The sequence below is a fragment of the Canis aureus genome, unplaced genomic scaffold, assembly GCF_053574225.1.
Source record: "Canis aureus isolate CA01 unplaced genomic scaffold, VMU_Caureus_v.1.0 NW_027326411.1_RagTag, whole genome shotgun sequence".
Lineage (NCBI taxonomy): Eukaryota > Metazoa > Chordata > Mammalia > Carnivora > Canidae > Canis > Canis aureus.
In genome coordinates this window covers 547,094-572,772 of record NW_027554412.1, presented here as the reverse complement: position 1 = coordinate 572,772, position 25,679 = coordinate 547,094, and the positions used below count along the sequence as shown (strand labels likewise).

General features: G+C 39.4%; 1 protein-coding gene across 10 annotated transcripts in view; it reads right to left on the bottom strand.

Annotated features, from left to right (window-relative positions):
- LOC144309456 (ankyrin repeat domain-containing protein 26-like) overlaps positions 1 to 25,679 on the bottom strand; it is a 157,190-nt gene that overhangs the window by 72,272 nt on the left and 59,239 nt on the right. For all 10 annotated transcript variants that reach the window (XM_077890505.1, XM_077890508.1, XM_077890506.1 and 7 more), the window contains exons 14-18: positions 24,048 to 24,081; positions 23,507 to 23,660; positions 13,477 to 13,690; positions 11,508 to 11,604; positions 807 to 1,757 (exon numbers count right to left, since the gene is read on the bottom strand). In XM_077890505.1, the coding sequence (XP_077746631.1) occupies positions 807 to 1,757; positions 11,508 to 11,604; positions 13,477 to 13,690; positions 23,507 to 23,660; positions 24,048 to 24,081 (1,450 nt within the window). The remainder of the gene's footprint in view (positions 1 to 806; positions 1,758 to 11,507; positions 11,605 to 13,476; positions 13,691 to 23,506; positions 23,661 to 24,047; positions 24,082 to 25,679) is intronic.

Here is a 25,679-nt window from a genome sequence, read left to right as displayed (position 1 = left end):
ATGGAGTTTTGAAATGAGCAAATTATTTGAAAAATGCTTAAATTATAAACCGTGGTGGGAAGATGAAATCAAATACAGCTTTGCTAAGTCACCAGTTATCCCAAATTATGATTTAGTGAAAAGTAGATGCCTTCAAAGAGTGAAAAGGTCACAAGAATAAATGATTTGAGACTAAACATTTAAATTTACATAAATAAAAATAAAAGTATGCTAACTGAAAATGCTTAAAAAGCTATCAAAAAAAAGTACTGAGATACAGCACCTACACTTCAGTTCATGTGACAAATCTGGAGTTAGTTGTCAAGGTAATCCACTTATTTGAACCTCAAGGTCAAAACACTCAGGTATGAGCATTTCCACTTATCTGTTCATCATGGTATTAAAACGTGGTGACAAGAATTAAAACTATTTTAGTAGTACTAACAATAAATTATTAATATCAGACTCCTTTCTTTAACAATGTATAACTTAACCTCTTGAAGTTTCTCATAGATGACGTGCATTTTTATTCAAATTAAAGCACCTTTCAGGTCTAATTTTTATTTGCTGGATACAAGTTATGAAGATTCAAAACTGACCCATAATCATTCAGGTCGTGATCTCGGGGTCATGAAGTGGAGCTCTGCACTGGGCATAGAGCCCACTTTGGATTCTCTCTCCCTCTCCATCTGCCCCACTCCCATTTAGGTGCAGGTGCACTATTTCTCTCCAAAAAAAAAAAAATAGTACTAATAAGCCATAACCAAACATTACTTTGAACTTTCTAATAGGAAGCTTGAAAAATATTTGTCTTTCTGAATACTTACTTCTCTTTCTTCTTTCTCATCTTCATATCTAAATGCTCTTTCCATTATCTGTTTACATTTATTGATTAACTCCTTATTTCTTTCTCGCAGTTGAAGAGCTCGTTTTTCACCTGCAACTCGAACCATTCTTACAATAACCTGAACCTGGTCTTTGAGATAAATTATAGTCTTTTCTTTACATTCCACTCTGCTGTAGGCATCATCTAGTTGCTCTCGGAGCAACATATTTTCACTTTGTAGTTGAGATAATTTCTCTTCTAAGGATTCATGCTTTCCCATGTATTCATTCACTTTACCTTGTTCGTTTTGAGATTTCTGCTCAATTTCCTTCTTCTGACCCTGTGTTTGTTTTGGGTTTCTTTGTAAATGTTCTAAAGCCAACGTCTTTTCTCTGAGAGCATCTCTTGTATACTGCAGCTCAATTTCTAGGGCATTAAGTTTACTTTCGACTTCAGAAAGTTGCTGAGAAAGCACCTCATTGTTATCTTTTAGGTTAGACATCTCAAAGTTCATTTTGTCCTGTAAATGACACCACTCATCTTTTGCTCTCTGGAAAGCAAGTTCTAGGTCTCTTTTTGATGCCTGACTTTGATCACGATCCTGTATAGCTGTAGCGACTCTAGCTCGGTATGATTGAAGTTTTGCTTCCAGTCTTTCTCTGTTTAGCTTTTCATCCTGCAATTTAGAGTTCAGCATGGTATTCTCAGTTGTCACAACATTCAGCTGCCCACTAGATTGGAATACTGTATTTGTTAATGTTACCTCATTCAGTTTTATGGCGTTTTGAAGACTGTCATTCTTTTCTTTTTCAGTTTCAGTGTCTTCACAATACCTCTTTTCCTGCTTCTGATTCCTTATTGTGTCTATTTCCAGTCTTAGCATGGCAAGTTCATCTTGCAACATGCGGTTTTCATGTAACAGACCTTTTTCTTTTTCATGAGGAGGAGAAACCTAAGTAAAACAAGAGTCTTTTAGCTGGAACTCAATAAAATGACATTATCATGATTTTCTCTGAAATCAAAGAATATCCTATGTTTATACAAGGAATGGGTTGCAGTTAAGTGGATATCCAACTGGAAAAACACAAAGTTGGATCCAAGCTCAAACTTTTATACAAGCATAAATTCCCCAAAGTTCAAAAGTTTAATTGAAAGCAATGAATGCATGAAAGGAAAAAGAAATCATGACAAAATCCTAAGAATCTCAGAATTGGAAAGGTCTTTCTCTGGTTTACAACAAACTCAGAAGGCTTGAAAGAAAAAAACTAATACATCTGACTACACTAAAATTGAGTTTATAGTCTCATGTCTAACACAGTCCACAGGAAAACCCTTAGCTCTGCATATATTTGGACAGATTCAATTTCCTAACCTCACTTTGTCCTGAGAATATTCCATACGTATTCGACTTTTCTAACATTTCTATACTCAGTTATAAGAATTTTATCTACTGATAACTAATAAATCTAGGCATTGTACTACAAACATGTCTGCACACATTAATTATCTCTTTTAGTTATCACAATTCAAAAATGGAGAGGTTAAAAATACTAAGTGAGCTGCAGGACATTCCCCAGGTCTTTGTACCCACTACCACTATTCTGGCACCAAACTGCAGCTACTTCTCTAGTGTGAATCTTAAATACAAAAGAAGCCTTGTATTTCAGGAGTGGCTGGGTGGCTCAGTCAGTTAAGCCTCTGCCTTCAGCTGAGGTCATGGTCCCCGGATCCTGAGAGCAAGTCCCGTGTCAGGCTCCCTGCTCCACAGAAAGCCTGCTTTTCTCTCTCCCTCTGCCTCCACTCCCCCTGCTTGTGCTCTGTCAAATGAATCCATAAAGTCTTTTAAAAAGAAAAAAAAGCCTTATATTTCAAAATACCAATACTAACTAAGGTAAAATTTATGTAGCTCCTAGAAAAATCATGAGATTATTTGTGGCTGCAACTAATTTTATTTCCTCTTCAGATGTTTAAAATGGCAATAAATGCAGAAGAGGGGAAAATACACTGAGCTATTTTACTAGGAACAAAAGACTTATCAATAAATTATCAGTAAGTATATATTACAGCATATGATTATTTCAAAAGCTCCTTGTAGGGATCCCTGGGTGGTGCAGCGGTTTGGCGCCTGCCTTTGGCCCAGGGCGCGATCCTCGAGACCCGGGATCGAAGCCCACATCGGGCTCCTGGTGCATGGAGCCTGCTTCTCCCTCTGCCTATGTCTCTGCCTCTCTCTCTCTGTGACTATCATAAATAAATAAAAAAATTAAAAAAAAAAAGCTCCTTGTAATGAAATCAGATACTACTTGGAGCAAATTGTTACTCATCTCAAAAGTAGGAGACTAACATCTGAAGTAAGGTCTTAAAACGGGCTACACTTTTCCTCCTGTTCATCAGTGGAAGTGTGAAACTAACCCCTCTATGAATATAGAGGTGGTGAAGGAATTGCCAAAAACTAAAACATATGTTGTTAGTAGCAAGAGTTTTGTGCTTATGGAAAGCTCATAAATTCCATACTATTTTCCAAAATAATAAAAACTTCTACTTCAGATAAGGGCATTATGAATGTCACTATTTGACACCTGCAGACAAATGCATTTAAATTAATGAATGGACTACAAACTTCACTCCTCCCTATATAGACCCGTATGTGTATGTATGTACATATGTATATATGTATATACATACACACACACTCACCCACAAATATATATGTATTCTTTTAAAATCCTCTGTACTTACCATAATGTACAGGGTTGGTTTTTAGAAATATACACATGCATGGAGAAAAATAATAATTCCAAAAAATAAAATATACATACGTACAAATACATACACACGTACTTCAAAATAACTAAAGAAAATACCTCAGAATTCATTTTAGTATGAGACATTTCTGACTCATTTCGTTTGCAAAGGTGATTGTTTAGAATCCCATCTTGGGTGGGGCGGGGGCAAGGTGAGGGAGGAGTAGGGATCCTCAAGCACCTGGCCCCACCAACTTACCTTGATAACTTTCAAATCATCCTGAACACCTACGAATTCGACCTGAGATTGATTGATGATTGATTTTTATTTACTTTTTTACTGGAGCTCGATTTGCCAACATATAGTATAACACCCAGTGCTCATCCCGTCAAGTGCCCCCCCCTCCCCTGGCAAGTGCCCGACCTGAGATTTTTTTTTAAAGATTTATTTATTTATTTATGATAGAGAGAGAAAGAGAGAGAGAGAGGCAGAGACACAGGAGGAGGGAGAAGCAGGCTCCATGCTGGGAGCCCCACGTGGGACTCGATCCCGGGACTCAGCCCTGGTCAGCCCTGGGTCAAAGGCAGGCGCCAAACCGCTGAGCCACCCAGGGATCCCCCCGAACTGAGATTTAAAGAGAGAACAGTCAGAACGCTACAGAGAGAAGGGTTTTCGCTCCTAACAAGGTAGGGAGGCGGAAAAAAATAAAAAAGAATCAAGTGGGGAGGGGCACCGGAGGAGCCGGGCTGAGGCCTGCAGCGGGGAAAGCCTCCCAGGCGGGTAAGCGCAGCCCTGGAGAAGCAGACAAGTGGGAGCTTTAAAATCCGCCCCGGATTCCTCCGGGATGGAAAGGCGCTCAGCTGGGAACTCCGCCAGGACGTGGGGGGTGGGGACCTCCAGTCTCCGGGGTCACTGACAGAGGAAGTGCGCAGGGTCGAGCGCCCCCCACACCGGCCCAGCTCCGTAAAGGGCTGGAGCGCGCTGCGCGGGGCCTCGGGGAGAAGCCGGTGTGTCGGGAGGGGCTCCGGGAGCCAGACTCCAGCAGCGCAGGCCCCGGACCCCAGGGGACACAGCCGGGATCCTGCTCTCCCCGGGACAGGCCGAGGCGGGGAGGGCCCAGGACAGCGAGGACACTCCTGCCCCTCCTGCCCCGGGAGCATCCAGGCCCCTGTGGACTGGGAGATGGGGGGAGTCACTGCAGGGGGCGCCCTCCAGGGCCAGGGAGACCTGGCCGCTGCCGGTGTGGTTGTCCCTCCTGGTGTCACCCGGTGCCTGGGAGAGGCGTGGCCGCCAGGGGACACGGGCCTCACGGGAGGTCAGGTCGGCTCCCCGTGACCCTGCACCCAGCAGGGGGCGGGGCAGCTCCCCAAGGTACACACACCTGAGAATCGGCACAGCCCGCCCCTCCCCCAGAAGACCAGCTGGAAGGACAGGGGAAGAGCAAGTTCCCCACCCAGCAGCGCTGGAAAGCTCCAGGGGAAGTCGAGGGATCTACAGTATATAGAACTAGAGGGTACCCCTCTTCCCCGCCCCCCCACCCATGTTCCAGTACAACTCATTTTTATATCAGACTGTAAGTTTCCAATTTTCTTTCTCTTTTCCCACCTTAACTACAATATTTTGCCACCTCTTCATTTTCAGGTTTCTTCCTTTTTGACTCATATTTTTACAATTACACGTCTTAGATAGATTTTCCACTTCTAGATTCCCTTCAACATACTCAACTTAATTTTGGGAGCTAGACGAGATATGTTTTGTGTGTGTGTGCTTTTTTTGTTTTCTCTACCTCATTTTGTTCTACAATGGCACAATACCTTCTAAAACAGGACGAGCATGCACCCAGAACCAAGTGGTATACCGTGCTGGTTCATTCTGTGAGACTATATTCTCTCTTCGTTCCCATTCTGCCCCCCTTTTTATCTCATTTATGTTTTGGGGAACAATGTTGGGTCTCTCTACAAGTATTTCTGGTTTATAGAAATTTGGGACTCAGTATCTTCTAACATACAGAACTTAATACACCCAGGACCAAGAGGATCACCCCCTAGGACCCCTCAGGTAGACTACATTCTCCCTCCACTACAACTTCATCACCACCACCATGTCCCAGTCCCCCCCAACATTTTATTTTTCTACTTCTTTTTTTCTTTTTCCCCTCTTTACCTTTGCTTTTTTTTCTCTTTTTTTCTTCCTTGGCATTCTTGGCCTTTTATTTTCTACTACTTTGTTTTAAAATTTGTTTTTCACTTTAGTGGTCATTTTGTGTTATTTTGTTCTTCTCTTCGTTTTCAATTTCATGTCATGGAACAGTCAGAATCATCGAAGGATAAGAAACCTTGGGTGGCTCAGTGGTTTAGTGCCTGCCTTCAGCTCAAGGCATGATCCTGGAGTCCCAGGATCAAGTGCCACATCAGGCTCCCTGCATGGAGCCTGCTTCTCCCTCTGCTTGTGTCTCTGCCCCTCTCTCGGTGTCTCTCATGAATACATAAATGAAATGTTTAAAAACAATCATCTAAGGTGAAATTGACTTAGATTGTGGTTGATATTCTTGACTCAGCCCGTTCATACAGCCACTCTGCAGTGAGCAAAATGACTAGAAGGAAGCTCTCACCACAAAAGAATCAGAAACAGTACTCTCTTCCACAGACTTATAGAATTTGAATTACAATTTGATGTCAGAAAGCCAATTCAAAAGCACAATTATAAAGCTAGTGGTGGCTCTGTAAAAAAGCAGAGAGTATTAAAGAAACTTCATGACTGCAGAATTTTGATCTACTTAGTCCAAAATTAAAAATTAATTAAATGAGATGCAATCCAAACTGAAGGTCCTAACAATGAGGGTTAATGAGTTAGAGGAAAGAGTGAGTGCCACAGAAGACAAGTTGATGGCAAAGAGGAAAGCTTAAGAGAAAACAGAAAAACAATTAAAAGACCATGAGGAAAGGTTAAGGGAAATAATCGAGAGCCTCAGAAGGAAAAAATATACGCATAATTGGGGTTCCACAGGAGGGCCAGAGGGCCAGAAAGGATATTTGAACAAATCATACCTGTGAACTTCCCTAATTTGGGGGAGGGAAAAAGGCATTCAGGTCCAGGAGATAGAGAGGTCCCCCACCAAGGGGAAGGGAAAAAAAGCAGAACTCGACATTTAATGGTGAAACAAGCAAATTCCAAAGAAAAAGAAAGTCCTTAAAACAGCAAGAAACAAGAGATTTCTAACTTATATGGGGAGAAATATTAGATTAACAGCAGACCTCTCCACAGAGATCTGGCAGGCCAGAAACAGCTGGCAGGAAATATTCAGGGTTCTACATGACAAGAACATGCAGCCAAGAATACTCTATCCAGTGAGCCTTTGGTTCAGAATAGGATAAAGAGCTTCTAAGATAGGCAGAAGCTGAAAGAATATGTGACCACCAAACCAGCTCTGCAAGTAATATTAATGGGGACCCTGTAAAAGAAAGAGGAAGCCCAAAGAAATAATCCACAAAAGCAGGGACTGAATAGACATTACAATGACAGTAAATTAACATCTTTCAATAGGTACTCTGAATGTGAATGGGCTAAATGATCCCATCAAAAAACGCAGGGTTTCAGACTGGATAAAAAAATCAAGACCCATCTATTTGCTGTCTACAAGAGACTCATTTTAGATATAAGGACACCTACAGCATGAAAATAAAAGGTTGGAGAACCATTTACCATTCACATGGTCTTCAAAAGAAAGCAGGGGTAGCCATCCTTATATCAGATAAATTAAAGTTTATCCCAAAGACTGCAGTTAAGAGATGAAGAGGGACACTATATCATACTTGAAGGGTCTATCCAACAAGAAGATCTAACAATCATGAATATTTATGCTTCTAATGTGGGAGCTTCCAAGTCTATCAATGAATTAATAACCAAAGTAGGGGCATACTTAGATAATAATACACTAGTAGTAGGAGACTTAAACACGGCACGTTCTGCAAATGACAGATCTTCTAAGCACAACATCTCCAAAGAAACAAGAGCTTTAAATGATACACTACACCACATGGATTTCACAGATATTTACAGAACTTTACATCCAAAAGCAACTGAATACATAGTCTTCTCATGGAACTTTCTCAGAATAGGCCACCCGATACCAAAACATTGGGACTGTCCCCTGCATATTTTCAGACCACAATGCTTTGAAACTAGAACTCAATCACAAGAAGAAATCTGGAAGAAACGCAAACACAGGGAGGAGAAAGACCATCCTGCTGAAAGATGAATGGGTCAACCAGAAAATTAGAGAAGAAATAAAAAGATTCATGGAAACTAATGAAAATGAAGATACAACCATTCAAAATCCTTGGGATACAGCCAAAGCAATCCTAAGCGGGAAATGCATTGCAATACAAGCATCCCTCAAAAGATTGGAAAAAAACTTCAAAGACACAAGCTAACCTTGCACCTAAAGGAATTGGAGAAAGAACAGTAAATAAAACCTACACCAAGCAGAACAGAGAGAGTGAAGATTTGAGCAGAACTCAATGAAATAGAGACCAGAAGAACTGTGGAACAGATCAACAAAACCAGAGGTTGGTTCTTTGAAAGGAAGAATAAGATACGTAAACCATTAGCCAGCCTTTTAAAAAACAAAGGAGAAAAGACTCTAATTAATAAAATCACGAATGAAAAAGGAGAGATCACCACCAATACCAAGGAAAACCTAACCAAAGAGATAAAGGATTTATACCCTAACAACTACAGAACACTTCTGAAAGAAATCCAGGAAGACACAAAGAGATGGAAAAATATTCCATGCTCATGGATTGGAAGAATTAATATTGTCAAAATGTCTATGCTAACCCAGGGCGATTTACATTCAATGCTTTCCTATCCATATACCATGGACTTTCTTCACTTTCTTCAGAAAGCTGGAATAAATAATCTTAAGATTTGTGTGGAATCAGAAAAAACCCCGAACAGCTAGGGGAATATTGAAAAAGAAAACCAGAGCTGGGGACATCACAATGCCGGATTCCAAGTTGTCTTACAAAGCTTTGATCATCAAGACAGTGTGGTACTGGCACAAAACCAGACAAATAGATCAATAGAACAGAAGAGAGAATCCAGAAATGGGCCCTCGAATCCATGGTCAAATTATATTTGACAAAGCAGCAAAGACTATCCACTGGAAAAAGGACGCTCTCTTCAATAAATGGTGCTGGGGGGGATTCCTGGGTGGCGCAGTGGTTTGGCGCCTGCCTTTGGCCCAGGGCATGATCCTGGAGACCCGGGATCGAATCCCACATCAGGCTCCCGGTGCGTGGAGCCTGCTTCTCCCTCTGCCTATGTCTTTGCCTCCCTCTCTCTCTCTCTGTGACTATCATAAATAAATAAAAAATAATAATAATAAAATAAATAAATAAAATAAATGGTGCTGGGAAAACTGGACAGCCACGTGCAGAAGAATGAGACTAGACCACTCTCTTGCACCACACGCAAAGATAAACTCAAAATGGAGGAAAGATCTAAACGTGAGACAGGAATCCATCAGAATCCTAGAGGAGGGATCCCTGGGTGGCGCAGTGGTTTGGCGCCTGCCTTTGGCCCAGGGCGCGATCCTGGAGACCCAGGATCGAATCCCACGTCGGGCTCCCGGTGCATGGAGCCTGCTTCTCCCTCTGCCTGTGTCTCTGCCTCATTCTCTCTCTCTCTCTCTGTGAGTATCACAAATAAATAAAAATTAAAAAAGAAAAAAAAAAGAATCCTAGAGGAGAACACAGGCAACAGCCTTTGTAAACTCGGCCACTGCAGCTTCTTGCAAGATAGATCTATGAAGGCAAAGGGAAACAATAGCAAAAATAAACCATTGGGACCTCATCAAGATAAAAATCTTCTGCACAGCAAAAGAAACAGTCAACAAAACTAAAAGATAACCTACAGAATGGGAGAAGTTATTTGCAAATGACCTATCAGGTAAAGGGCTAGTATCCAAGATCTATAAAGAACTTAGTACACTCAACAGCAAAGAAACAATCCAATCATGAAATGGGCAAAAGACATGAGCAGAAATTTCACCAAAAAAGACATACAAATGGCCAACGAGCACATGAGAAAACACTCCACATCACTTGCCATCAGGGAAATACAAATCAAAACCACAATGAGATACCATGTCACACCAGTGAGAATGGGGAAAATTAACAAGACAGGAAACAACAAATGTTGCAGAGGAGGTGGAGAAAGGGGAACCCTCTTGTACTGTTGGTGGGAATGTGAACTGGTGCAGCCACTATGGAAAACTGTGTGGAGGTTCCTCAAAGAGTTAAAAATAGAGCTACCCTATGACCCAGCAATAGCACCACTCGGGATTTACCCCAAAGATAGAGATGCAGTGAAAAACCGCGACACCTGCACCCCAATGTTTATAGCAGCATTTTCCAGAATAGCCAGACGGTGGATGCAGCCTGAGTATCCATCAAATGATGAATGGATATAGAAGATGTGGTCTATATATAAAATGGAATATTACTCAGTCCCTAGAAATGACAAATAACCAGCATTTGCTTCAATGTGCACGGAACTTCAATGTGCATGGAACAAACTAGGGGTGGTGGAAGGGGAGGAGGGCAGGGGGTGGGGGTGAATGGGTGACGGGCACTGAGGGGGGCACTTGACGGGATAAGCACTGGGTGTTAGTCTGTATGTTGGTAAATTGAACACCAATAAAAAATAAATTTATTATAAAAACAAGAAGTAAAGAAGAGCAATATAGTAAAGAAGTTGAAATCAAACAACTTCAACTTAATCTTAGAAGACGAAACTTGGAATTGAAGGGTGTAAAAAATAATTTGAATCAGGTAAATTTTTGGCAGTAATTGTATATTTCCATCAATATTATTTATAGTATCCCTTTGATATAATACATATTGTTAGGCTTCAAATAGATTAAACATTTCATTTTAACCTAATAGCAACCATGATCTTTGTAGCCACAATTACTACCTTATTGGAATTCTTGGCCTCTCACATATGCCCTATGTATATATTTTGAATGAAGGGATGGAAGGTAAAATGAGATAAATGTTATATTGATTTATTGATTTATGGAATTGTATTTATTTTTACACAGAGCATGGGCTGGGGGGAAAGGAGTAGAGGGAGAGGGAGGGAAATGAATCTCCAGCAGACTCTGGTTCTGAGTCTCATGATCTGAGTCTCCAGCCTCACCTGGTTCGGAGTCTCGTGATCGTGAGATCATGACCTGAGCCATAAAAAGAGTTGGACACTTAACCCACTGAGACCCCAGGTGTCCCAGTTTTGAATTTTTTAATGTTGAAATATGAGCTAGATTTCCTTGAGATGCTGATGAAGCTAGTTAAATGTTTTACACAGAAATTTTATTTCACAATACTATGTCTACTTGTATTTTTACTCTATGGTACATTTTGCTGTCATTTAATTTAAAATTTGAATTATTCATTGAGGATGAAAAGCCTTGTTATAAAAAAGGCCACTCTTGAACATTTTTTTTTAAGTTCTCTTAAGCCTTTTGACTTTTTTTTTTTAATGATAAGATCCAAAATCCTAATGAAAATGTGTCTCTAGGTTATAGAAGAGCAAAATGATGTTCAGAGGCAGCTTTCGCGAGAACAGAATGCCCAGAGTATTACATGATGGAATACTATTTTTTTTTGTATATTTGTTATTGGAGTTCGATTTGCCAACATACAGCATAACACCCAGTGCTCACCTGTCAAATGCCCCCTCAGTGACCGTCACCCAGTCTCCCCACCCCCCGCCCACCTCCCCTTCCACTATCCCTTGTTCATTTCTCAGAGTTAGGAGTCTCTAATGTGTTGTCACCCTCTCTACTTTTTCCCACTGATTTTCTCTCCTTTCCCCTATAATCCTTTTCAGTATTTTTATAGTCCCCATAGAGTGAAACCATATGATGTTTGTCTGTCTATGATTGACTTACTTCACTCAGCTCTTCTTTACTTCTTAATTGCTCCTTAATATTTATATATAAAATTTCAGCACTTCTTCTTTTTTCTTTTTCTTGTTTTAAGGTCAATCTGCAAATGCATGTGTTCATTTTAAAATTTGTTTTGTTAGCAATAAAACTTTTATTTTATGATCTGGTTCCACATATGTTGGTTCATTATCCAAAGGAAATTTTTCTGTTCTCAATTTTTTTCCCTTTCTAGGGCTCATGTTTTTCAATTTATCACTTCAATATCTTCAAAAAGATATATAGTTTAAAAGAAGCAATGAGAAAGCATTTTGCAACTTAGTAAGTTTTAGTCAGTAATAACTCTGGGAGATGTTGTAAGCAAAGGAATTCTGAAATTATTTAAGAAAGGGTTCAAAATTGTCATTTTTCTCCACAAAGTCATAATTACACTTCAATTAAGACAAATCATTTCATTACTAATTAAAAAGAGAAGTTGCTGTTTATCAACAATTTTATAAATTCACTAGAAATACATTTTTATTTCACAAAACATCACAGGTACCTCTAAAAATGATCTTCAGTGTAAGACAGCATCAGCAGATGTCGTTTACACACCATACACCTGCAGATGACTCTGATCCAGCACTAGACTAGGGAGCCTAAAATCTATTGCCCATGCTTTTTATGTTTCTTATTCTGTAATATTCTCAACCTTGTTGATCATTATGTATTTTATAAATCATTTGAAAACTCCTTTGAAAACATCACAGGATCCATATTAATTAAGTAAAGAATAGAGTAAGATGTGCTTTCAGCATAGACTTTTGAATTAATTTTCTTTATATATGTGAGAAATGTTAAAAAAAAACTTAACCATTAATCATTTTTCCATTTTACTTTTTAACCCCTGCATATGTTAAGAATAAACCAATTTTTCTGTCTTGAGAAAAATTGGCCATTTCACACTCTGTTGGGGGGCATATAATATAAAATTCCCTGAGAACAATTTAAAAATATGGATCAGAGACCTCTACTAAATATTTTTATACATTAACACAATACTATATTAAAGAATTTATTCCAATTAACCAAGACTGTAGAAACAGAATTAAATAAAAGACATTCCTTATAGCATTAATTAAACTATAGGAAAATGGAAAACAACCAAAATTCAATTTGTTAAATAATGAGGTTTACATATGATGGACTTCTACATGGTCATTAAAATTATGCTTTAGAATATACATTAAATTATTAGAAGTATTCACTGTTAAAACCTTGCAGTATTATTTCAAAGAATCTCACACTTTACAACTTTTTTTAAAAAAAAAATTGGAGTTCAATTTGCCAACATACAGCATATCACCCAGTGCTCACCCCGTCAAGTGCCCCCCCTTAGTGCCCATCAGCCAGTCACCCCAGCCTCCACTCACCTCCCTTTCCACTACACCTTGTTCGTTTCCCAGAGTTACGTGTCTCTCATGTTCTGTCACCCTCACTGATATTTCCCTCTCATTTTCTCTCCTTTCCCCTTTATTCCCTTTCATTAATTTTTATATTCCCCAAATGAATGAGACCATATAATGTTTGTCCTTCTCCGATGGACTTATTTCACTCAGCATAATACCCTCCAGTTCCACCCACGTGGAAGCAAATGGTGGGTATTTGTCGTTTCTAATGGCTGAGGAATATTCCATTGTATATACATAGACCACTGCTTCTTTACCCATTCGTCTTCTGATACTTCACATTTCTAATGGAGTTTCCTTCCCTATAAAATCCCAGAAGGCAAATTAGCAATTACAAAACTTCTCCTACACATCTGCAGCATAAAAGTAAGTATTTCAAGGGGTTCCTGGCTGGCTCAGTTGACAGAGCATGTGACTCTTGATCTCAGAGTTGTGAGTTCAAGCCCCACGCTGAGTGTGGAGTCTATTAAAAAAAAAAAAAAAGTAAATAGTTGAAATATTTCCTTAAAACCAAGATGTCATACCTTAAACTGTAGAGTTCTCGTTCCCATTTCACTTTTTGATGCTCTAACTGAGATTTCATTTCTTTTGTTTCTGATAGCAACTGTTCTAGTCCATTGACCTTATATTCCACTTGTAAAATTTTTCTTGTAAGTTGTTCACAGTCTTTTCTTTTTAATTCTATTGATCTTTTGTATTTAAGAATTGCATTCTGGATTGTCAATACGCTAACAGAATCTACACCAGAGGAAAAACAAAAACAGAAATAAAATACAGGAGGCATCAGGGTGGGTCAGGTGGTAAAGCATCCAATTATTGGTTTTGGCTGAGGTCATGATCTCACAGTTGTGGGATTGAACCTGGCACTGGGTGCTGCACTCAGCACAGAGTCTGCTTAAGGTTCTTTACCCCCTCGTTCCCTCCCTCTCTGTTCCTCTCCCCATCTCCTGCTCATGCTCTCTCACAAATTTGTTCTTTTAAAAAGTAAAATAAAACAATATGAGTATTTTTTGCATATAAGGGACCGAGCATGTTCACATTAACTCATTCATACATGAAATAAATATTGAGTAACTTCAACGTAAAGAGATTATACCAGGTGCCTGGGTGGCTCAATCGGTGGGTGTCTGCCTTCGGCTCAGGTCATGATCTTGGTGTCCTGGGATCAAGCCACATGGTGGGCTCCCTGCTTAGTAGGGAGTCTGCTTCTCCCTCTTCCTCTGCCTCTCTCCCTGCTCATGCTCTCTCTCTCAAATAAATGAATAAAATCTTATTATCAATAGAACTTTAAAATCTTTTAAAAAGAAAAGAAAACATGACTGAAACCTTTCTAAACTGAATGAAAACTATAATCCCACAGACCCACAAAGGATCTGGCTAGGAGAGAAGAAATGGAAGTAAACTATTGTAATTTTAAAAAAAGATTTTATTTATTTATTCATGAGAGACATGGAGAGAGAGAGAGGCAGAGACACAGGCAGAGGGAGAAGCAGGTTCCCTGAGATAGCCTGATGTGGGACTTGATACAAGGACCCTGGGATCACACCCTGAGCCAAAGGTAGATGCTCAACCACTAAGCTACTCACGTGTTCCCTATTGGAATTTTCTTAAACTACATATAATGTGGTATAACACTACAAGAAGGTGGACTGTGATGCTTGAGTCATATGCTTTAAACCCTAAAGCAATCACTAAAATAGCAAATCTTAAGCTTTGTTAAGTAATAAACAAAGCCCATACATACACATATGTGTATATTTATATATAAGTATAAATTGAACTCGTAAAAATTAGTTTATTAATCTAAAAGAAAGCAGAAAGCAAAGAAAATGGGAACAAAGCAGGTCAAACGGAAAGCAAACAGGATGAGAGATTTATATCAACTGTATCAATAATCAGAGTAAATGAAAATTGTCAAAAAATAAAAGAAAGAAAGAAAATGGTCTAAAAGCCTCGATTAAAAGGCAGACTGTCAGAATGGATAAAAATGTAAGAGACAACCATAGGCTGCCTATAAAAAATTCAATTTATATGTAAAGACACACACACACAAATTAAAATAAATAAATAAATAAATAAATAAATGTAAAGACACAAATTTGTGAAAAGGACAAAAATAAGGATATACCACACTCACACTTGACAAAAGAAGGCTGAGCTTGAGTAGCAATATTAATGCCAGGCAAAATAGATTTCAAAGCAATATATATTCTCGTGATGTATAAGGTCATTTGTTAATGATGAAAGGGTCGACAAATAAGCATAACAAACCTAAATGCTTTTGAATCTATTAATAACATCAAAATACATAAGGCAAAAATCAACAGAACTGCAAAGAGAAACAGGCAAATTTACAATTTTAGTCTGAGATTTTAATAGGCAGAAAATCATCAAGGATATAGAAGACTTGACCACCACCATCTTTCTCAAGTATCCATGGAGCATTTACCAAAAGAGATTATATTCTGGGTCATAAAATAAACCTTAATAAAGGGAGTTAAGTCAAAAGGATTGAAGTCATGAAAGTGTGTTCTGTGACCACAAAGTGATCAAATTAGAAATGAAGAACAAACCTACCTCTGGAAAATACTCAAATACTTGCAAACTGATTAATAATGCACATCTAAATAACCCCTGGGTCTGGGTACCTAGGTGGCTCAATGGATTAAGTGTCTGCCTTTAGCTCAGGTCATGATCTCCGGGTCCTGGGATTGAGCCCCATGTTGGGCTTCCCACTCAGAGGGAAGGACGCTTACCCCTCTGGACCTCCCTTCGCCTATGCGCTCTCTTTCTCTCTCTCTCCTTCTCTTTCAAATACATAAAAATCTTTTAAAAACCCTTGGAATAAAGAAGTAATGAAAAAAGAAATTACAAAGTATCACATATTGAATGAAAATAAAAACATAATATGTTAAAAATTTCTGGAATCCTCCAAGAATAGCACTCATCTCACCATTTATAGCACTGAGGTATATATTAAAAAGAGAAGGAGGCGGGGCAAGATGGCAGAAAAGTAGGGTCCCGAAGTCACCAGTCCCCACCAACTTACCTAGATAACTTTCAAATCATCCTGAAAACCTATGAATTCGGCCTGAGATTTAAAGAGAGAAGAGCTGGAATGCTACAGTCAGAAGAGTTCGCGCTTCTATCAAGGTAGGAAGACGGAAAAACATAAAGAAATAAAAAAGCATCCAAGGGGGAGGAGCCCCCATGAGGAGCCAGGCAAAGGCCACGCAGCTAGTGCCCCCAGGACAGGAAAGCCCAGTCCTGGAGAAGCAGAAATTTTACCAATCTTCCTGGAAGGAAAGGCGCTTGCAGGGAGCTCGGGCAGGATCCCAGAAGGGGTACAGATGCCCTCAGGCTCCCAGGGGCACTAAAAGAGCAACTGCACTCTGGGGGAGATCCCTCCACACACTACAGGCTGAGCTCCCTAAAGGGCTGGACGCCGCGCCCAGTGGGGCCCCAGGAGCAGCTCAGGTGGCGGCCACTGTGCGGCCCCGGGAATGTGATTCCAGCGGTGCAGACCCCAGAACCCAGGGCACCGGGGACACAGCCCAGGATCCGGCACTCCCCCCGGGGCAGGTAGAGGCCGGGAGGACACAGGGCAGCAAGGATGCTCCTGCTGCCACGCGGCCCCGAGCTGTGCAAATCTACGCCCCCTGCCCCTGGACCACCCAGGCCCCTGCGGACTGGGAGCTGTGGTAGTTACTGTGGGAGCTGACTCAAGAGATGGAGAGCTGGCTGCCGCCACTCTTGTTGTTCCTCCTGCTGTCACCTTGTACCTGGGACTGAACAGGAGCTTCACAGGATAAACAGCTTGCACTGAGCCCTGCACCTGGCAAGGGGCTGGGCAGCTCCCCCAGGTGCACACACCTGAGAATCACCACAGCGGGCCCCTCCCCCAGAAAACCAGCTGGAAGGACAGGGGAAAAAGCATTGACCAAGCAGCACTGGAAAGTCCCAGGGGAAGTCAAGGGATTTATAGTATATAGAATCAGAGGATACCTCCTCTTGCTTTTTGTTTTCTGTTTGTCCTCCCCCTTGCCCCCCTTTCCTCTCTTTTTCTCCTTTTTCCAGTACAACTTTTTTTTGGCCACTCTGCATTGAACAAAATGACTAGAAGGAAAAACTCACCTCAAAAGAAAGAATCAGAAACAGTCCTCTCTCCCACAGAGTTACAAAATCTGGATTACAATTCAATGTCAGAAAGCGAATTCAGAAACACAATTATAAAGCTACTGGTGGCTCTAGAAAAAAGCATAAAGGACTCAAGAGACTTTATGACTGCAGAATTTAGATCTCATCAGGCAGAAATTAAAAATCAATTAAATAAGATGCAATCCAAACTGGAGGTCCTAACAATGAGGGTTAAAGAGGTAGAAGAACCAGTGAGTGACATAGAAGACAAGTTGATGGCAAGGAAGGAAGCTGAGGAAAAAAAGAGAAAAACAATTAAAGGGTCATGAGGAAAGGTTAAGGGAAACAAATGACAGCCTCAGAAGGAAAAATCTAGTTTAACTTAGGGTTAATAGGGGTTCCAGAGGCCACCGAAAGAGACAGAGGACCAGAAAGCATATTTGAACAAATCATAGCTGGGAACCTCTCTAACGTGGGAAGGGAAACAGGCAACCAGATCCAGGAGATAGAGAGATCGCCCCCTGAAATCAATAAAAACCACTCAACACCTCGATAGTTAACAGTGAAACTTGCAAATTCCAAAGATAAAGAAAAGATCCTTAAAGCAGCAAGAGACAAGAGATTCCTAACCTTTATGGAGAGAAGTATTAGGATAACAGCAGACCTCTCCACAGAGACCTAGCAGGCCAGAAAGGGCTGGCAGGATATAGTCAGGGTCCTAAATGAGAAGAACCTGCAGCCAAGAATACTTTATCCAGCAAGGCTCTCATTCACGATAAAAGGAGAGAGAAAGAACTTCCAAGACAGGCAGGAACTGAAAGAATATGTGACCACCAAACCAGTTCTGAAAGAAATATAAAGGGGGACTCTGTAAAAGAAAGAGGAAGTCCAAGGAAACAATCCACAAAAACAGGGACTGAATAGGTATCATGATGGCACTAAATTCATAACTTTCAAGAGTAACTCTGAACATGAATGGGCTTATTGACCCCATCAAAAGGCGCAGGGTTTCAGACTGGATAAAAAGAGCAAGACCCATCTATTTGCTGTCTATAAGAGACTCATTTTAGACCTAAGAACACCTACAGCCTGAAAATAAAAGGTTGGAGAACCCTTTACCATTCAAATAGTCCTCAAAAGAAACCAGGGATACCTATCCTTATATCATCTAAATTAAAGTTTATCCCAAAGACTGTAGTGAGAGATGAAGAGGGACACTATATCATACTTAAAGGATCTCTCCAACAAGAGGACCTAACAATCATGAGTATTTATGCCCCGAATGCGGGAGCTGCCAAGTATAACAGTCAATTAGTAACCAAAATTAAGACATACTTAGCTAATAGTACACTAAAACGGGGAGATTTTAACATGTCGCTTTCTGTAAATGACACATCTTCTAAGCCCAATATCTCCAAAGAAACAAGAGCTTTCAATGATGCACTGCACCAGATGGATTTCACAGATATTTACAGAACTTTACAGACAAATGCAACTGAATACACGTTCTTCTCAAGTGCACAAGGAACTTTATCCAAAATAGACCACATACTGGGTCACAAATCAGGTCTCAACTGATAACAAAAATCTGAGATTGTCCCCAGCATATTTTCAGACCATAATGCTTTGAAACAGGACTAAATCACAAGAAGAATATTAGAAGAAATGGAAACATGTGGAGGTTAACTACCATCCTGGTAAAAGATGAAAGGGTCAACCAGGAAATTCAGGAAGAATTAAAAAGAGTCATGGAAACTAATGAGAATGAAGATACGACTGTTCAAAATCTTGGGATACAGCAATAGCACTCCTGAGGGGGAAATATATCGCAATATAAGCATCCCTCAAAAAACTGGAAAGAACCCATATGTAAAAGCTAATCTTGTATCTAAAGTTGCTGGAGAAAGAACAGCAAATAAAACCTACACCCAGCAGAAAAAGACAATAAAGATTTGAGCAGAACTCAATGAAATAGAGAGTCGAAGAACTGTGAAACAGATCAACAAAACCAGGAGTTGGTTCTTTGAAAGAATAAGATACACGAACCATTAGCCAGCCTTATTTTTTAAAAATTTTTTATTTATTTATGATAGTCACACACACACACACACACACACACACACACACAGGCAGAGACATAGGCAGAGGGAGAAGCAGGCTCCATGCACCAGGAGCGCGACTTGGGATTCGATCCCGGGTCTCCAGGATCGCGCCCTGGGCCAAAGGCAGGCGCTAAACCACTGCACCACCCAGGGATCCCCATTAGCCAGCCTTATTAAAAACAAGAGAGAAAAGACTCAAATTAGTCACAAATAAAAATGGAGAGATCACCACCAATACCACGGAAATACAAACAATTTTAAACACTTAGTATGAGCAGCTATACACGAATAAATTAGGCAATCTAGAAGAAATGGGACTCATTTCTGGAAAACCACAAACTAGCAAAACTGGAACAAGAAGAAATAGAAAGTCCAAAAAGGCCAAACACCAGGGAGGAAATTGAAGATATCATCAAAAACCTCCCAAGACACAAAAGTCCAGGGCCAGATGGCTTCCCAGGGGAATTCTATCAAACATTTGTAGAAGAAACAATACCTAGTCTACTAAAGCTGCTCCAAAAGATAGAAAGAGATGGAGTACTTCCAAACTCATTCTATGAGGCCAGCATCCCCTTAATTCCAAAACCCAAGACCCCACCAAAAAGGAGAGGTAGAGAGAATAAGCCTGATGAACACAGATGCAAAAATGCTCAACAAGATAGTAGCCAATAGGATCCAAAAATACATTAGGAAGATTATTCACCATAACCCAGTAGGATTTATCCCCGGGATGCAAGGCTGGTTCACCACTCGTAAAGCAATCAATGTGATTGATCATATCAAGACGAGAAAAAACAAGAACCATACGACCCTCTCAATACAGGCAGAGAACGCATTTGACAAACTACAGCATCCATTCCTGATCAAACCTCTTCAGGGTGTAGGGATAGAGGGAACATTCCTCAGCATCTTAAAAGCCATCTATGAAAAGCCCACAGCAAATATTATTCTCAATGGGGAAGCACTGGGAGCCTTACCCCTAAGATCAGGAACAAGACACGGATGTCCACTCTCACCACTGCTATTCAACAGAGTACTAGAAGTCCTAGCCTCAGCAATCAGAAAACAAAAAGAAATAAAATGCATTCACACTGGCAAAGAAGTCAAATGCTCCCTCTTTGTGGTTGACATGATACTGTACATAGAAAACCCAAAAGACTCCACCCCAAGACTGCTAGAACTCATACAGCAATTCAGCAGTGTGGCAGGATACCAAATCAATGTCCAGAAATCAGGGGCATTTCTATACACTAACAATGAGACTGAAGAAAGAAATTAAGGGGTCAATCCAATTGACAACTGCACCCAAAACCATGAGATGCCTAGGAATAAACCTAACCAAAGAGGTAAAGGATCTCTACCCTCAAAAGTATAGAACACTTCTGAAGGAAATTGAGGAAGACACAAAGAGATGGAAAAATATGCCATGCTCATGGATTGGAAGAATGAATATTGGGAAAATGTCAATGGTACCCAGGGAAATTTATACATTTAATGCAATCCCTATCAAAATACCATGGACTTTCTTCAGAGAGTTGAAACAAATCATCGGAAGAGTTGTATGGAATCAGAAAAGACACCGAATAGCCAGGGGAATATTAAAAAAGAAAACCAGAGCTGGGGGCATCAAAGTGCCAGATTTCAGGGTGTACCACAAAGCTGTGATCATCAAGACAGTGTGGTACTGGCACAAAAACAGACACCTAGGAAAATGAAAAAGAATAGAGAATCCAGAAATGGGCCCTCGACTCTATGGTCAAGTTATATTCGACAAAGCAGGAAAGACTATCCACTGGAAAAAAAGTCTCTTCAATAAATGGTGCTGGGAAAACTGGACAGTCACGTGCATAACAATGAAACTAGACCATTCTCTTAAACTATACACAAAGAAAAACTCAAAATGGATGAAAGATCTAAATGTGAGACAGGAATCCATCAGAATCCTAGAGGAGAACACAGGCAACACCATTTTTGAACTTGGCCACAGCAACTTCTTGCAAGATACATCCATGAAGGCAAGAGAAACCAAAGCAAAAATGAACAGCAAAATAAACAGTCAACAAAACTAAAAGACAGCCTCCAGAATGGAGAAGATATTGGCAAATGACCTATCAGATAAAGGGCTAGTATCCAAGATCTATAAAGAACTTAGTAAATTCAACAGCAAAGAAACAAACAATCCAATCATGAAATGGGCAAAAGACATCAACAGAATTTTCACAGAGGAAGACATAGACACGGCCAACAAGCACATGAGGAAATGCTCCGAATCAGGGGCCATCAGGGAAAAAGAAACAACAACCACAATGAGATACCACCTCACACCAGTAAGAATGGGGAAAATTAACAAGACAGGAAACAACAAATGTTGGAGAGGATGCGGAGAAAAGGGAACCCTCTTACACTGTTGGTGGGAATGTGAACTGGTGCAGCCACTCTGGAGAACTGTGTGAAGATTCCTCTAAGACTTAAAAATAGATCTACCCTATGACCCAGCAGCTGCACTGCTGGGGATTTACCCAAAGATCCAGATGCAGTGAAATGCCGGGACACCTGTACCCCAATGTTTATAGCAGCAATGTATAGTAGCCAAACTGTGGAAAGAGCCTTGGTGTCTTTCGAAAGATGAAAGGATAAAGAAGATGTGGTCTATGTATATGATGGATTATTACTCAGCCACTAGAAATGACAAATACCTACCATTTACTTCGACATGGATGGAACTGCAGGGTATTATGCTGAGTGAAGTAAGTCAATCGGAGAAGGACAAACATTATATGGTCTTATTCATTTGGGGAATATAAAAAATAGTGAAAGGGAATAAAGTGGAAAGGAGAGAAAATGAGTGAAAATATCAGGGACGGTGACAGAACATGAGAGACTCCTAATTCTCGGAAACAAACACGGCATGGTGGAAAGGGAGGTGGGCGAGGGGTTGGGGTGACTGGGTGATGGGCACTGAGGGGGGGCACTTGATGGGATGAGCACTGGGTGTTATGCTATCTGTTGGCAAATTGAACTCCAATTTAAAAAATAATAAGATATCAAAAACAAAAACAAAGATTTATCAACACTTGACAAATGAGAAATAAACCTAACTTTTTAAATGACAAAAATTTTGACAGCTCAATGAAGATATACAGATGTTAAATAAGCTCAACATTATCAGTTATTAGGGAAATGTATATTACAACCATAAATGTATATATTTATACACATATATATGTATTTATGTGTGTGTGTGTGTGTATACATATATACACCATACCCATCCATGGCTATGATTAAAAAACTGATCATACTAAGTACTGATAAATATAGATGGAGGAGTTAGAAACCCTCACACACTGCTGGTGGGTTTAGAAAATAGTACAATGACTTTAGAAAACAATTTGGCAGTTTCATAATAAGGCAATATGAAGAGACAGGAGACTAAGAGTGATGGATATGTTAACTGTCTAAATTACAGTTATGGTTTCACATGTGTATATATATGACAAAACTATCAAATTATATACTTCATACACGTGCAGTTTACCTAACTAGGGCTGTTGGAGAAAGAAAGCCTCTATTATATGAAAAACCATCTAAGACAGTGGCTGAGACATGGATGGAAAGATGGATATGAAACCATACAAGATGAAGCTAGTGGCCTATGGTCTTTCACCTCATAGCATTAAGTAGTAATAGCTAAGCTTTAAGCAAGGGGGTAACGTGATGAAATGTAAATTTTTAAAAATGTATAGTAATTATGGTTGCAGTGTACACCAAGATCCTGAGAGGTGGAATGGCAGGGAAAACAGTCCTGAGGTTAGCTCAGTAATCTAGGAGAAAAATAATGGTAACCTGACCTTGGGTGAAGACACAGAAGAGAAGCAGAGTTCACAAACACATCAAGTGTGCCATTCCCACGTGGACAACCATAATGGAAATTATAGTTCTTTTTTTTTTTAATTTTTATTTATTTATGATAGTCACACACAGAGAGAGAGAGAGAGAGAGGCAGAGACATAGGCAGAAGGAGAAGCAGGCTCCATGCACCGGGAGCCTGACGTGGGATTCGATCCGGGTCTCCAGGATCGCGCCCTGGGCCAAAGGCAGGCGCCAAACCGCTGCGCCACCCAGGGATCCCTGGAAATTATAGTTCTTTGGCTGAGAGTATTCAATAGTTCTCTATTTTAATATAAAACATACTTCTGAGATGAGTAGCTCTATAACTCCTCAGTGTTGTGTGGCGCAGCGCTAGACGAGATGTGCACATATTACTACAACCATATATACAGAAAAAGGCTTTATATTTATACGACGGCCCTACCTTTACAATCCATGCCAAGTTCAATGAGCAACAGGGAACTCTTATAATCAGAGTATTGCAACTTGCAATCCTCTGAAGCTGTTTCAGATGACTGAGTTAAGTCATCAAGATGCTCGTCATCAAGATGCTCCGCAGAATTCACTTGCTTTTTGACCTACAAATAAATAATACTATTTCAAAATGTCATCCAAATATTTATAAAATATACTAAGTGTAGAAAGATGATAAATATCCATCTTTTTATAAAAGCAAAAACATAGGTACTTTTTAAAAGAACTGATTTTTATCAAAAAGACCTTTATCAATAATTGGTGTTTCTGAATAATTTTTTCACAGCAGATGTCTATACAACAAAGGAAAATTTTCATTTTTTCACTATGCGTTTCATAAAGTAATTTTTTTTACCACGGAATAATGTTTCTGATAAATATGAAATATCAACATAATATAATAAAAATATATCATGAATGAAATAGAATTATAATATAATAAAAATATATCATAAATGAAATAGAATTATATATTTTGTTTGTTTGTCTACCTTGTTCTTTTCCTTAGATGTTTTCTTTGCAGGTCTAAAAAGAGGAAGGATTCTTTTCAGGAAAATATTAAATACTTAAAATACAAAGAATATTTAAAGCATATCTAAGCAATATTAATAGCAATATTAACAAAGTATTAAATTTAGATCAAAATTGCAAAAGTAAAGGAAAATCATAATGTTACTTACATTATTTGATAGGGGTAAATATACCACATTTTTTGTTGTCATTTTCAATAAAAACAAGTTTTCACTAAATCAATTTGGAAAGTGCAAACTGTTTTTTTAATGACATAAGCCCTTTTTAAATAATCGTGATATTAGTGTTTTGAAGTTTTACTGTGCAACTACTATGCATTATTTGGGACAGTTTACATATCCTAAAGGGGTTTTAGGCCTTACACAAACCGTATGAAGTAGGCAATTATACTGGGTATCTTTTCACAGGAAGCAAATGAGGCACAGAAATTCTAAGGAACTTCCCCAAGCCCATACACCTGGTAGGAGCAGACCACCCAGAACTCAAGTCCAGGAAATGTCCCTTCCAAACATGTGTTTTAAAATATGTGGTAAAAGTAAGTTAAGTATTTCTAAGTAATGTGATACCAATTGAATCTATAGTATTATTCCATTTCTAGCTATAATTATTCTAGAAATAATTTCTGAATCTTACATACATTTTTAATTTTTTATTTTTTTAAAAGATTTTATTTATTTATTCCTTCACTAGAGAGACACACAGAGAGAGACAGGCAGAGACATACAGAGGGAGAAACAGGTTCCCCCACAAGGAGCCTGGTGTCGGACCCCAGGATCACGCCCTGAGCCCAAGGCAAGACACTCAACTGCTGTGCGACCCCGGCATCCCACACACATTTTTTAATTAAAACACTTCATACCTAGGCAGTATTGAAAATCTACTTTCAATAAACTAAAGATTTAATTCGTCTAAAGAAGTTCATTAATGGGCATTCCTTTACTCATTCAAATGTTCATTCATGGATTCAACAATTACTCATGAAGCACACAATATGTGTCAATGACGCTGCTGGTACAGTAACTGTGGCTCTTGTAATTTAGAACTTTATAATCCAAAAGTAATAATCTATGATAGATGAATAGTTTTTCAATTGTAAATAAACATATTGTAAATAAACAAAACCATTCCCCTTTCCCCAGAACCTAAACAAATATTAACTTAATATAATCAGATACTCCAAAGCCCCTCACAAAATCATAGCTATTCATGATACTGTCAAAGGTACTGAATACCTTAAAACCTATCAAGAAATGATTAGTTCTATTCAGAATCGCCTATGTGTCTGTATATTTACTATTTTATATATATATATATTTTTTTTTCAATCGATGAAGGAAAGTATCTGAATATTCAATTATATGAGAATACTGCACGGTGGAACTGATTCTAAATAAACAACCTCTTACCACAAAACTCATATCCTAATCTGGGGGTCCTGGGATCGAGTTCTGCTTTGGGCTCTCCACAGGGAACCTGCTTCGCCCTCTGCCTATGTCTCTGCCTCTCTCTCTCTGTCTCTCACAAATAAATACATGAAATCTTAAAAAAAAAAAGTCACTCCTCCTCATCCTAACCTTTCAAGTGGTGTTTTT